General features: G+C 42.6%; 4 protein-coding genes across 4 annotated transcripts in view; 2 read left to right on the top strand and 2 right to left on the bottom strand.

The window, feature by feature from the left end:
* Nucleotides 1–5,171, bottom strand: kcnj4 (potassium inwardly rectifying channel subfamily J member 4). Its single transcript, XM_079457498.1, has 3 exons — nucleotides 5,035–5,171; nucleotides 3,537–3,665; nucleotides 1–2,195 (listed from the first exon to the last, which is right to left on the bottom strand). Exons 2-3 carry the CDS (start codon nucleotides 3,557–3,559, stop codon nucleotides 761–763), a joined length of 1,458 nt encoding a protein of 485 aa, XP_079313624.1. The 5' UTR covers nucleotides 3,560–3,665; nucleotides 5,035–5,171; the 3' UTR covers nucleotides 1–760.
* A 2,394-nt stretch (nucleotides 5,172–7,565) lies between these two features.
* Nucleotides 7,566–10,601, top strand: kdelr3 (KDEL endoplasmic reticulum protein retention receptor 3). The gene is made up of 5 exons (XM_079457509.1): nucleotides 7,566–7,963; nucleotides 8,486–8,586; nucleotides 8,937–9,095; nucleotides 9,501–9,753; nucleotides 9,902–10,601. Exons 1-5 carry the CDS (start codon nucleotides 7,873–7,875, stop codon nucleotides 9,943–9,945), a joined length of 648 nt encoding a protein of 215 aa, XP_079313635.1. The 5' UTR covers nucleotides 7,566–7,872; the 3' UTR covers nucleotides 9,946–10,601.
* Nucleotides 10,371–12,679, bottom strand: LOC306894753 (GTPase IMAP family member 9-like). The gene is made up of 2 exons (XM_079457501.1): nucleotides 12,459–12,679; nucleotides 10,371–12,068 (listed from the first exon to the last, which is right to left on the bottom strand). The coding sequence occupies exons 1-2, from the start codon at nucleotides 12,478–12,480 to the stop codon at nucleotides 11,131–11,133; spliced, it is 960 nt and encodes a 319-aa protein (XP_079313627.1). The 5' UTR covers nucleotides 12,481–12,679; the 3' UTR covers nucleotides 10,371–11,130.
* A 934-nt stretch (nucleotides 12,680–13,613) lies between these two features.
* mei1 (meiotic double-stranded break formation protein 1) overlaps nucleotides 13,614–13,641 on the top strand; it is a gene marked incomplete at both ends in the record, with an annotated part of 19,780 nt that continues 19,752 nt past the window's right edge. Inside the window, one exon of the mRNA XM_079457695.1 lies at nucleotides 13,614–13,641. This exon is cut by the window's right edge and continues 101 nt beyond it. Within this exon, the coding sequence (XP_079313821.1) occupies nucleotides 13,614–13,641 (28 nt within the window).

Raw genomic sequence — 13,641 nt, 5'->3', positions numbered from 1 at the left:
CGTCTTCTAGAGGTCTACATGACATCTGACAGCAGACGTCTCACAGATGTAGAGCAGATGAGCAAACAGCATCTGCCAGATGTCTTACAGATGAAAATAGATCAAATACATGTCTGCCAGATGTGCGTGTGCTATCAGGGATTTCAATGTACACATGTGAGAATTCATAGCTGAAGAGATTGGATGGTGTTCATACTTGTGTCTCAGATGTTTCTCATGAGAGTGAAATGAGAGTGAAGAGTCTGGAGGTGTACATGAACGTATTGTAGCGGTGAAATCATCTGGATTTGTGATGAGAAGTGTTTGAGTTGATATATGTACTGTATAGTATAATGCAATGTAAGTCGCTTCTGTCAAATGCATAAATGTAAATATTGAGATCTAGCTTTACTGTAGCTCAGTGGTCAGAGAAGGCGCATAGGTCATGGGTTGGATCCCAGAGATTGCACAGAGTTAGAAACAATGTATAGCTTAATGCAATGTAAGTCACCCTGGAGACGAATGTGAGCTCTTCTCAAACTCATGACAGACACATTTGTGACTCATTTTCTCAGGAGAAACATCTGATGGGAAGCACTGGCATGTTCTAGATCTAAATCCTTCCGGTCTGATGTAACATGAAATATAACAGTACAGAGAGAAAAATCACTTCATCTTTCCAGCAGCTTCAAGTTTTCTTGGCATTTCACACTGTGAGCGCTCTTAAAAACATTCAGAATCCTTCAACGCCTTCAAACGACATCATTTCTGTTATTTTGCATCATATCTCAGACTCGCTCTTGTATGTCAGGGGATCGAGAGGTATCGCAGATTTTAAAATGTCAAACTCGATTTGATCGTCCATATCTAACACACACAGGACATTACTGGCAGCCGTCACTGCGCTGGAGTCCTGTGACATCTGAAAGTTCCCTTCATCCCGCATGCCCTCGTCCTCTCCGGCACACAGCCCCACCTCATTCTCATAGCAGAAAGCGCTGGGTGAACGTGACGGACTCAGGGGGGTCTCAGAACGGGACGAGGTGGGCGATCCTTGCCCGGTGGCTTCGCTCAGCTCTCTAGCGCTGCAGACGGGCGTAGACGGCACCTCGTAGGTTTTGTGGAAGCGGCCGTAATCCACCCTGTAGCGGTCGCGGTCCTCAAAGATGACTGGCTCGAAGCGGTGACCCCAGAGAATCTCCCGAGAAAGATAAGAGCTCCGAGCCTGCGTGGTCATGGCCGTGGCCTCCACCATCCCCTCCAGAATCACCACAATCTCAAAGTCGTCCGACTCCAGATCCGCTCGGCTTATTCCCCAGAGCGGCGAGTCCTCGTCGATCTCATGCACGATCACCAGAGGAGACACGAGGAAGAGTCTGTCGGTGCCGTCGTCGTAGCCCACGTTCAGATCCGTCTGCTCCAGAGGGAGGAACTCGCCCTCCGCCGTGACGTGCGGCCGTATGAGCTGAGCGCGCACGTGAGCCTCCACGATGTGACTCCTCCGCAGGTTCCCGACGCGCCACATCAAACACAGCTTTCTGTCCCTCAGCGCTATCACTGCGTTCTGGGAGAACAGTAACGTCTGGTTCCTCTTCTTGGGTCGAGCCATCTTGGCCATCATGGTGCCGATCATGAACGCGTCGATGACGCAGCCCACGATGGACTGAACCACCACCGTCAGGATGGCGACGGGACATTCCTCCGTGACGCAGCGCCAGCCGTAACCGATGGTGGTCTGAGTCTCGATGGAGAAGAGAAAGGCTCCCACGAAACCCTCCACGTGCAGCAGACACGGCTTGCGCTCCTTCGCTCCGTCCTTATGAAAGTCTCCGTGAGCCAGAGACACGCTGTAGAAGACGAAGGCAAAGAGGAGCCAGGACACCAGTGATGCGGTGCAGAAGATCAACAGCAGGTACCTCCAGCGGATGTCCACGCACGTGGTGAAGATGTCCGCCAGGTACCGCCGTGGCTTGTCCTCCATGTTGGAAAAGATGATGTTGCACTGGCCGTTTTTCTTCACGAAACGGCTCCGCAGGTGACTCCTGCCGCCGGTGAAGATCTTTCCGTTGTGCTCGGATCCCATTCCTGAACTGGTTCCCTCTCCTCCTGAGCTCACGCCGCTGACGGGAGACTGTCGCCCTCCGGAGCTGTGGCCATTGTGAAGGCCGAGGGCAGAGATCTTCAGCCGCTCCTCATCTGTAGACACGATGCTGTACCTGAGAAAAACAAACAGATAACCGTCAACTTCAGTGGAACACAACAGAAGATATTTTGAGAAGTGTCTCTGTCATATAATGGAAGTCACCAGGGTTCAGTGTGGTTTGATGATCAACATTCTCTGATGAAGAAAGACACTCAGGCAGGTTTGTCACTTTAAGAGCTGTGATCTGGTTGGAACACTCTGTATGTCTGTAGAGATGAGTTTTATCTGAAGCTCTTGACTTTCTCTCTCGTCCTCTTTCACCTTTTGTCTTGAGCAGGTAAAGAGATTCAGGTGTGAGGATTATTCAGGAAGGTGAGTTGTGATAAACAGGATTGCGGTCAGTGCCGGTTTAAGGATTATAACCTGAATCTGCCCTTCATGTCTCTCCGTCTCTGTCTCATACACACAGCAGACCACTGCTTAGAAGAAAGAGGTTTGTTTTAACGCTCTCTATTGGCTCACCGCTGTGGAGAGCCGATGAACCTGAAAGCTGAAATTCTAGGCTTTGCCCAGAGTCATTTCCAAAGACCAGCAGCAGCCAGTGAAGTTTGTAGATGTGTTTCTGGCCATTTTAAATATAAAAAAAAGTTTTGAAATATTTACGGAAGGACATTTACTAAATATCTTCATGGGACATCATCTATCTTTATCATCCTAATGATTTTGTCATCATTGTGACCCATACAATGTATTTTTGGCTTTGCATCAAATATTCCCGTGCGATTTAAATGCTTAGATTTTAAAGGTGTCATGAACTGGCCTTTTTGATTTTTATATACTGTTGTCTGAGGTCTACTTATGACCTTCATGTGGTTTTTACCATCAGACACATCAAGTAATAGGTTATTTTCTACCCTGGTTTTGAGGGTAGTGGGCAGTGCTGACATATGACATGGATGGGTACTTTCTGTGAGCCTGGTGTCAATAACACTTGTCATTTTAGTTACAAGGATATCTTCAGTTCTGACACTTACAGGATGTGCACTTGAATACGGTGAGCTTTTACATAACAAAATCTCAGATTCAAATTGATTTCTTACTTCATGACACCTTTTAAATGTTATCACAAGCGTTTCACACTGACAGATGTAAACAAAAAGCAGCAGATGATAACACAAGTAATGAATCCTGTTTAAATTTGATGTTATAATTTAATGTTATTTGACTAAATAAAGAATTTGTCGAATGGGTCGTGTAAGAAGGTGTTTGATGAAACCGTTTGGTAACTGACATCTAGCGGTTGAGCTTTGGGCCACAAAAGAGCGCATGTGCAGTAACGTTTCTTTGTGTTGTTTACATTGATGCTCATTTAAAAACTGACTGGAACAAACCAACAAAACACACACACACACACCTGTTGGCTCTGTTGGTTCCCATGGCTGTGTGTGATGTTCACAGTGTTTGTGAGCCGTGACCGATGACAGAATGATGATTTTCATTTACACAGAAAGATTCAACATCATCCCGACACACAGCACAAATCCTGCAGCGACAAACACAGAGAAAACATCAGAATGTGATGATGAGGATTTGCACACAAACGTGTTTGATACACTTCTGATTGTGAACGTCTTTACCCGTCAATACACAAACCTGACGTGGACAAAATGTAGATGAATATCGACTTAACTCGACATGTTTTCATTCCAAGAATATTTTGTTACTGTTTTGAAGAACACAAAACTGCTCCAAACGATTGAATTCACACACTATACCCAGATAACACAACCGAGATCTGCTGTGTTAAAACATCTGCTAAACATGTTAGAAAGAGCCGTTTACATCCGTTATAAATCACACACATCTGACAGACGTCTAAATGACCCCCTGACCTCAGACGATCCAATAGACGTCTGTCAGATGTGTGTGTGCCATCGAGCATCTTCATGTTTACAGTGCAGTGACTGCAGCAGGTGGAGGATTGTGGGATTGATGGACGTCAGCACGACAGATGCATACGATTCAATAACTGCTCTTTACAATAAAAATAGACTTAACCTTTGTTACACAACACACACACACACTTAATCCCTGAGTGTGTGTGTGTTGTGCGTGAAGATGATATCATGACATTTCTAACTCCTAATCCATTAAATGATGCTGGAATAATCTCCTCACGTCTCAGAACGAGTTATAAACCCATAGAATGAAACATTTGATTGAATCTATAATAACGTTATTTTACACGTCATTGCATCATCAAACAGTGTATTTTCTCGATTGTTGAGATTGTGATTTGTGTAGAAGGATGCAGTGTTGCTACAGTGCTTGCTGTCAGATAATGGTCGTGTTTGTGGAAAGAGTTTGTTTTCTGTGCGCCAGAATTAGACTTTCATTGATTGAACGCTTTCCACTGGACACCCAACGGGTCAGACAACTAGATCACGCGCTGCATCAGTAACCTGACGCGCTTATCGCGTTCAGCAGATGTTTGTCGCGTCGGATTGAGCGACTGTCACGCGCAGGTGTATTTCTGCACGCGGTAAATCCGCTGGTAAAGCTCCAGATGCGGCGCGTGTTCTTCAACAGATTATAATCTCTTTTCATTTCAACACTTTATTTCTTTTCTTGGTGCTTCATCTGTCCATCCGTTAGTTTTCTTTACCTGTTTACATAAAAAAGCGCTCAATCTAAACGTGATAGCAGCGTAAAGCACATTTCCCTTTAATCAATTTTACATTTGCATTTAAACCATCCAAGTAACCGCAGTTTTGTTTAGGATTGAGCACATAATAAATCGTGGATACTATTAAAATGACTATACTTAAACATGCTTTATGTTAAATGTGAAGTTGATGTGTCCACAGTGAACAGAAACTTTCTTCACATGACAATGATGAGAAATCACTCACCTGATGGAGAGAAACAGTCACGTCCGTCTGTGGTCGTGTGCAGGTGTTTTATCTTTCATGTTTTTCTACTTTTGTCGGGTTAAATCCTCCCGTCTCTCTGCTTTGAGTTCACTGGCGCATAATCTCCGAGCGCACGCGCTCCTCTCCCCGCGGTCTCGCGCTCATGTGGGTGAGGAGGAGGAGGAGGAGGAAGATGCGAGTCTGTCACTGTGATTATATTCACTGCAGACTGAGAGAAAATCAACCAGAGCTTCACTTCATTCTCCAACTTTACTTGACCGCTCTTTACTACAGTAGATTCATCAGATACTCTGTGTGTCAACAGTGCTCACTGTAGCTCATGTGGTAATATTACTATTCATTACTGCACTTTACACTAATGTATCCTTTATAAAGCATTTATAAATGTGTTCATTAATGATTAATAAGTCATTTACAAATGCATTATGGAGTTATTAATGCTTGAATAAAAAGAGGAATTCTAACGAAATACCTGCCAAATAGTGAGCCATGTTAACTCACATGTTATAAATGCTTAATAAATGTATTTATTCATCATTTATTTGACTGTAAAGCAGATTTATTATTAGCTTGATGTTGTTTGTAATATAGTCTGTCAGACTGGACACTGAAGGGTGTTGTGTTGTTTTTCTTACACCGGCTCACTATTCGTCAGGTATTTCATTAGAATCCCCCTTTTATTCATGCAGTTATAACTGCTTTATAATGCATTTGTAAATGACTTATTAACGATCAATGAACACATTTATAAATGCTTCATAAAGGACCTTAATGTAAAGTGTTAGTGAGGGATCACAGAGAGGCATAATACATCTCAAACTCTTCTTTTTGAGCTTCTGTAGTGTCAAGATCTTCTGTTGTTTTTGGACAGACTTCTGTTCTGGAGAGATTTTGAGTTCATGGTTTCCATGGAGACGTGTGTGAATTCTGAATGAGGAGGTGGGGAACGTATGACAGCTGTGGAGTGACAGTGGGAGTGTGTGTGGGAGCACAAACAGAGAAAATTATCAGAAACATTTCAAATCTAAATGTAATCCCGGAGATTTGTGTTCTTATAAAACAAGTTTTTGTTTATTTTGATGTATAATGTCCACTCTTTGTTCATTTCACCTGCTGGAGAAGAGAGAGAGACAGACAGAATAACACATTAAAGGTCATACAGACAGACAGATCGGTGATCCTCTTAGATTCATATTTGACCTAATCTGCAACACCACACAAATTTGTCAGGGGTCAGAGGTCACGGTTAAAGTTGGATTCACACAGGTTATTATTTTATATTTATTTGTGTCAGAACAAACAAACTCATCTCTCTGTCTCTGTGCTCTTCAGGTGATGCTGAACCACTGAATGAAGCTCCGGTTGGTCTGTCTGACACCTCATGGACCCTGCCCCTCACTTCTTTCTTTCTTTCTTTCTTTCTTTCTTTCTTTCTTTCTTTCTTTCTTTCTTTCTTTCTTTCTCTCTTGGTAACTGTAATAAACACACACTCTCTGAGCCCCCTGCACACATTCTGATGAGTCTGTTTTTTATTTACATATATTGGTTGTTTTATCACTTGTGAGTTGTGCACACAGTCGTGTTTTGGAGATGTGTAAGAAAACCCTTTGCTAGTTTCTTCATTTGATCCCAATGCTTGACTGCTCCTGTGTCACACTGACTTCACATGAAGAACTCACTCAAGCAAACACACATTTATACAAACTCAACGTTCAAACTCAGATAGAAACACAACATTATTTCAACATTTACTCTTAATAATGTATCAGGTGTTTAAAACACTAAACACTCATGTGAGTATCACACAAACACCTTTACTGTCCTAGAGGAGAACACACACACCCTCATGTCATGTGGACTTAAAGCAAAACACAGTTCGGCTGATTTATGAAATAAATATTTCTCAATATTAGTCCCTTATAGGTAACATCTAAACACACACAAATCTTTATATCAAAGTAATAACAGAAGGTTTTTTTTTACTGTTTTTGCAAATGCCAATGCAAATATCTCATGTCATCAGTAAGAGATTTACACAACTGTATAAGAAGCAGCAGATCTGTGTGTTGAACAGCTCATGTTATGGACATATGTTATGTTTTATTATTCTCTCTTACTACAAATTACATTTATTCATCAGATCATTAGTGGAAAATGCTTTTTAAATACAACATTATTTAATACAACAAATGTAATATATAAATACTTTCCAGGCTCAGGAATAATTATGATCAATACATTTCCAGTTGAATACAGTGAAACCAATATTTCAGATTCACAGATATGTCATTTTCACAAAGTAGCTACAAAATAAACAGATTTGTTAATAATATATATAGATTAGATTATTCCCAAAAATAATCTTTATCATATCAGCTCTCAGTTTTACTCTATTGAAGTGTTAACCTATAAAACATCTTTAAACTTTAATAGTCATTTCGTATATTCGAGTACTTTGATGTGTGCGTTCATCTAAAGTCTTTCAAAGTGTTTGGTGTTTGTTTAAGTGCGCGTCCCCTTTAAATGTGCGCCCCGCGGGGGTGACGCGCTCTCGTGTACGCGCTCGGAGAGGTAACCCGGATCCCGGAGTAGGACCTTCAGCCACGTCACACCTCAGAGAGAGAGAGAGAGACATCACACAAATGATTTTTCTTAACATTATAATTATGATGTGATATGACAGACGTGCAGATTTAATATTGAATGTGTGAATGTGACGCGCATGCGCTGCAGGACAACCTGGTCTGATCTGAGAACAGCTGCGCAACTCTTCCGATTCCTCTTCTGTTGTTTTTATTTGGATTATTCATCGATAAAATGAACATCTTCCGTCTGTCGGGTGATCTGTGTCATCTGGTGGCGATTATTATTCTCTTACTGAAGATCTGGAAGTCCAAATCATGCGCAGGTACACGCAAAACAATCATCTCACACACACACACACAGCGAGTAAATGATGATGATGATGATGATGATGAAGATGATGATTTCATGTAGTCTAAACACGAGTTTTTACTCATGCGTGATTAACACTGAATGTGCAGCAGAAGCGAAGAGTGTTTTCATCATTTATTCACATCAAACACAAACACGAGTCTGTGATGAAATGAACGAATAAACGTGAAAGAAAGAGAAAACAGAGAGAAAACAGAAACTCTTCAGAGGCGCGTGAAGAATCCACAGATGAGCAGAAGTTTATAGTGTTTACGTGGCACGTGCGCGCGCGCACACAGACACAGTGTGTTTCGGGTTTATTCAAGGACACACACACACGGCAGAATACACACGGCAGAATACACTGTATATTGTGTATGAGAATGCTGTAAACACTGATCTGAAGAACATGCAATGAAACACAAATATATACACGCACAGACTCTTCTGTGTTACTCATCCTCATGTGTGTGTATGTGTGTGTGTGTGTGTGCAGGTATTTCAGGGAAGTCTCAAGTGTTGTTCGCTCTGGTCTTCACCACCAGATACCTGGACCTGTTCACCTCCTTCATCTCCATCTATAACACTGTCATGAAGGTACACACACACACACACACACACACACAGTCATATTGTGACTCAACAGATATTTCCATATCATTATTCTTATTATGATTCATCTCATTCATTATTGTTTATTTAAACTCACACAGAAGTCCAGACAGAGATGTGTGTGTGTGTGTGTCTCTGTGTAAATCATACACTTCTTGAAACCTCTAAACAAGATGAAAAGGGACAAAAACACATCAGACACACAATGACATCAGACTCAAGGGTTTGAATGTAAAGAAACACTGTTCTGAGATCAACTGTCATGTGTTCATTGCATGTTGTGTGTCATTGTGTGTTCAGACAGCCAATGTTTGTGTGATGTGTTGTGTGTTCAGGTGGTGTATTTGGCTTTGGCGTATGCCACCGTCAGTCTGATCTACTTGCGCTTCAGGAGCACGTTTGACTCTGAGAGCGACACGTTCAGGGTGGAGTTTCTGCTGGTTCCTGTAGCTGGTCTGTCGTTCCTGGAGAACTACGCCTTCACTCCTCTGGAGGTGAACCTCATCCGTCTGTTTTTAAAGCTCATCGAGCGAGTGTCATGACAGAAATAAATATTCACTTCAGTAAAGAGGAATGTTTGCTTAACTGACTTTATATGTGAGCCAAACAGAGATTCACAAAACAATACTGAAAAGAACATTCTTACAATCCTAATTGAAGGGAAATAAGGATTATTTGTGTTTCTTGAAAAGTTTTTTCTCGTGATTATTCTCAAATTTCTATAAGGAAGCGGTCATAAAAACATTGAATAATTAATGTAACCCCACAGTGTTCTTAAATCTTAAAAGATGAGATGTTTTCACATATTCAATTCTTTGTCAGATTATTTGATTGTTCTGCACGTCTGAAGACATTTCAGTAGTTCCTCTTGAATCTATCTGTGTGTGTGTTGTGTGTAGATTCTGTGGACGTTCTCCATCTATCTGGAGTCTGTGGCGATTCTTCCTCAGTTGTTCATGATCACTAAGACGGGTGAAGCCGCGTCCATCACCACACACTATCTGTTCTTTCTGGGTCTGTATCGAGTGCTTTATCTGGGGAACTGGGTGTGGCGTTATCATGTGGAGGGATTCTTCGATCAGATCGCTGTTGTGTCCGGTGTGGTCCAGACCATCTTCTACTGTGATTTCTTCTATCTGTACTTCACCAGAGGTCAACACATCATTATTACTCATCATGTCTGACTGACAATGAAAACATGTGCTTCAGATATGAACATTCACACACTGTTTTCATGATTAAGGATTCTTGGTGATGGATCTGAAGGTTGTTGATGTGAATGTGTTGTTTATCTCTGCAGTGATCAGAGGAAGTGGAAAGATGTCTCTGCCAATGCCAGTGTGAGATTTAGGCCGTACCTCCATCATGACATCACCGCCTGCCACTGTCTTCCTCTATGATGATGTTTAGTTGTAGTGGGATTGTGCCTTGCGTGACCAGACGACTGCTGGATGCACCTTTACACGTCTGATGCCTTAATCTTTATATTCATAAAGACATATTCATATTTGTGTGTGTGTGTGTGTCTGTTTGTTTGTGTTATGTGCGTGCATGTGTGTGTCTGTTTGTGTGAGTGTTTGTGTGTGTCTGTTTGTGTGCTTGCGTTTGTGAGCGTGCGTGTATGTGTCTATTTGTGATTTGTTTGTGTGTTTTGTAGGTCTGGCAATATTGTACCTTTAATATTTTTTTAATGAATCTGATTGAAGTCTCATTTTGATAAGGTGTGTTTTATAAAACATGTCAATAAAGAGAGAGAGAGCGTGTGACGTCTGCTCTGAACAGATGTGTGTCGTCTTCATCACACACACACACACTTTTTTTATTTGGATCCTAAGACAAGCAAGAAAAACAGTTTGCAAGATGACAGCTGTCTAACACTTTCTCAATTGCTCATATTCGTAACATTTTAGAATTTAAGGATAGACAAAACATCTTGGTTTCCATATTTGCATACATCATATAATGGCTGAGAATGTTGTGAGTTTCTTTGCTTTCTTTTTCTGCAGTCCACTCAACTGCCATCCTTTAATCACATTCTTCTGCACATGACCTAAACACTAAAGTGATTCACTTACAACCATAGTCAACTTGATGAATAGCTTCAACCAATGGATGATATTTCAGTAGTTTGGAAAGATAACAGCTCAACCAACCTCAATCACAAATACAGATTCAATGGCTTGTTTACAATCACAATGTCAGGAGTATTTGGAATAGTCTCCGTCAACTACGTTGTGATGTAACTAGTCCAACTTAACAGCAGTATGAAGGTCAATCTGACTGTTTTTATGTATCGTTTCCAAATCCTTTACGATCAAATCAACCAGACGATCGTGTTGGGCCACAAACAGTCCTTGATAACAGCAGCATCCATTGAAGATGTGAGCAACCATTTCATTTTTCTCTTGATTTTGATGTTACAAGCACACACACACACACCCACAAGGGGGTCATGCACGTCTTTATTTTTAAAGAATTCTTCATATCCGTGTGAGTTCGTATACGAACACACAAATGTTTCTTAGTTTCTTAGGTCAAAAAAGTTTTCTTGTGTTTGTGCAGTACTTTCACTCCCTCTCTGATGGCTCCACCCATCGCGTTAGCAGCAGTTGTGATTGACAGCGGTATGGAAGCGATGGCCGTCGCCCTCTGTACGGCTTTCACCTTCTTCCCTTTGCCCTTGCCCTTCTCCATCACACCGGACCCCTCCACCGCACCGCGACCCACCGCCGTGACCAGCTCGTACCAGAACAGACGCTCCGCCCTCTTCCTCGCCTCCTCTTCATCCCGACCTCCACGCTCCGCCTCCTCCCCTCCGTCCTCTCCCAGAATCCTCCTCTGTATGTGACGTATGGTGGTCTCGGCCTGCAGGAGCATGTCGATGGTGTAACACGTCCCTTCATTTCTTTGGATGAGCAGATCGGTCTTCTTCAGCAGCTCGGCGACCTGTGACCTCTCCTCACGACCTCTGGTGTTCTCAAACACGTGACGGCCGCCCGCACACTCCCGCACAAACTCCCACAATTCCTCGCTCTCTTTCAGGAAGTCGTCCGCGGGTTTCTCTCTCAACGCTCCGCCCCAGGTGATGAGTACGAGAGTGTGTCTGAGGAACTGAGGTCCGAACACGGTGCTGAACCAGTCCAGACCGGATCTCTGCTCCTGGGTTTGTCTGCAGGGTCTCAACACCAGCAGAAAGACGTGCGGCCCGGGTTCTGCCAGCTTCACGCACCTGCTCAGCTCCGCACGGACCTCGTCGGGGGTCAGACACGTGTGAAAGAACCCCGGAGTGTCAATCACCTCCAGTCTCCGCCCCTCCACCACACCCTCCGCCCTCTGACATCGACCGGTGACGGACACGGGCGACACGTCCGTCCAGAAGGCGTCTCGACCCAAAATAGTGTTTCCAGCAGAACTCCTGCCAGAACCCGTCTGACCCAACAGAACCATCCTCACGTCAGCAGAACCACCTGACACGAGAACATGTTATAGAAATGATTTCCCTCAACAGATTTACTTTCATTATAAGTCGCATGTTATGCTAAAAAGTCTTGTGTAAAGACATGAGTCTAATAAAAGAGCTGAATATCCAACAGAATGAAATAACATCTGACATTATATACAGCACAGCTAGCACAGGTCTGCTAAACATCTGGAGATCTGCTAACATCTTATGAAGAGCTGTAGAAGATCTATTCCAAATCATAACCTTCTTCATAAGATTCTTCTGGATCTCTATATGACCGCAGATGAGCAAACTCCTGCCGATGGAAACGCAGACATCAAATAGACGTCTGCCAGATGTTTAGTATCATTTCACGCAGAAATCATATTTGTGTGTATGATTGTGTTTCACTCACCGGCACCTTCTGCCTCCGCCATGTTCTCGAGGACTCTGCACGTGCTGGATATATATTGCGTGTTATCACTGTGTTACGTCAGCGATCATTTCACGCTTTTCTTATTTCATCTCAGTGTGACGTAATCTCGTGTCCTCAGAACCAGTAGATCGACAGACACGTGATCAGACATGACGTCTCTTACCTTGTGATCTGTTCGAGTTCTGTAGTTCAACGTAAATCTGTAGGAAATGAAGTTTGCTGTGTTTTATATCATTAGCCTACATGTATGGATAGACTACAGCTTTATGATAATGTACACCACAGGTTTCTACAAACAACCATCCTCACATAAATCAAAAAGACATTAAGATCTCTTCATTCATCAGACACTTACAGAAACTACAGAGATGACTGAAGAACTCTGATGACGACACCTGCTGGTGAAGAGTTACGTACAGCACATCTGCATCAGACGCTTTCCACTGGGCATGCGCACTTCGATACCGCATCATTTCTGTCACGCTGAAAACAGTTGATTCATATTTTGTTATTATTGTAAGGTTATGTTTAGGGTTGGTGTAGGTGTGGCGTTAGATGATGTCATTTATTGTAAATGTAATTATATTTGCACCACTTCCGGCCGTAGCTGTATCCCTTCTAGCCTCAACCTCATCAGAAGCACACTGACTGCAGCACAACAACCACAGCTATGACAAAACACCCGATCACTACTGACGACTCTGTGAAGACTTTATTCTTTTTTTACATTAAAAACTTTAAACCACATATAAATCAAATGGTTGTCATTCTTATTTCTGATTGGTTAAGGGCGCAAAGCCTCGCTGTGATTGGTCCCACTGGTGTTCCCGCCGTGTCCGACGCTGCTGTGCCTGTCAGTCAGTCAGTGTGACGTAAGAGACTCCAATTACTTGATTTACTTTAAAACGTTCAAAGACACACGATACAATATTCTGTGTTAATGTAGTTTATTCACGTTTAGTCTATTTGACGGTGTTGTTCGTGTTAACCCGAAGTTCGCGTGTGCAGCACTCAGGTAAATTCTTCACTGTGGAGATCCTCAACACTTTAATCTTACAATGAACCGTTACTATGGAAATACAAAACGAACACTATCATCATCATCATCTTCATCAGGAGCTGGAGTGTTTTAACATGTCGAGTTATGACGTCATCTGTGAGA

Source organism: Barbatula barbatula (genome assembly GCF_947034865.1).
Source record: "Barbatula barbatula genome assembly, chromosome: 5".
NCBI classification, from domain to species: Eukaryota; Metazoa; Chordata; class Actinopteri; order Cypriniformes; family Nemacheilidae; genus Barbatula; species Barbatula barbatula.
This window is presented reverse-complemented; position numbering and strand designations above follow the sequence as displayed.

Excerpts from the sequence above, each read along its gene's own strand:
- LOC306894753 (XM_079457501.1), bottom strand. The coding sequence starts at position 12,480 with ATGGCGGAGGCAGAAGGTGCCG. Across the intron at positions 12,069-12,458 it reads GGCGGAGGCAGAAGGTGCCG|GTGGTTCTGCTGACGTGAGG; the intron begins GTGAGTGAAACA and ends TTCTCGTGTCAG.
- kdelr3 (XM_079457509.1), top strand. The coding sequence starts at position 7,873 with ATGAACATCTTCCGTCTGTCGGGTGATCTGTGTCATCTGGTGGCGATT. Across the intron at positions 9,096-9,500 it reads ACGCCTTCACTCCTCTGGAG|ATTCTGTGGACGTTCTCCAT; the intron begins GTGAACCTCATC and ends TGTTGTGTGTAG. Across the intron at positions 9,754-9,901 it reads CTATCTGTACTTCACCAGAG|TGATCAGAGGAAGTGGAAAG; the intron begins GTCAACACATCA and ends TTATCTCTGCAG.
- kcnj4 (XM_079457498.1), bottom strand. The coding sequence starts at position 3,559 with ATGGGAACCAACAGAGCCAACAG. Across the intron at positions 2,196-3,536 it reads GGAACCAACAGAGCCAACAG|GTACAGCATCGTGTCTACAG; the intron begins GTGTGTGTGTGT and ends TGTTTTTCTCAG.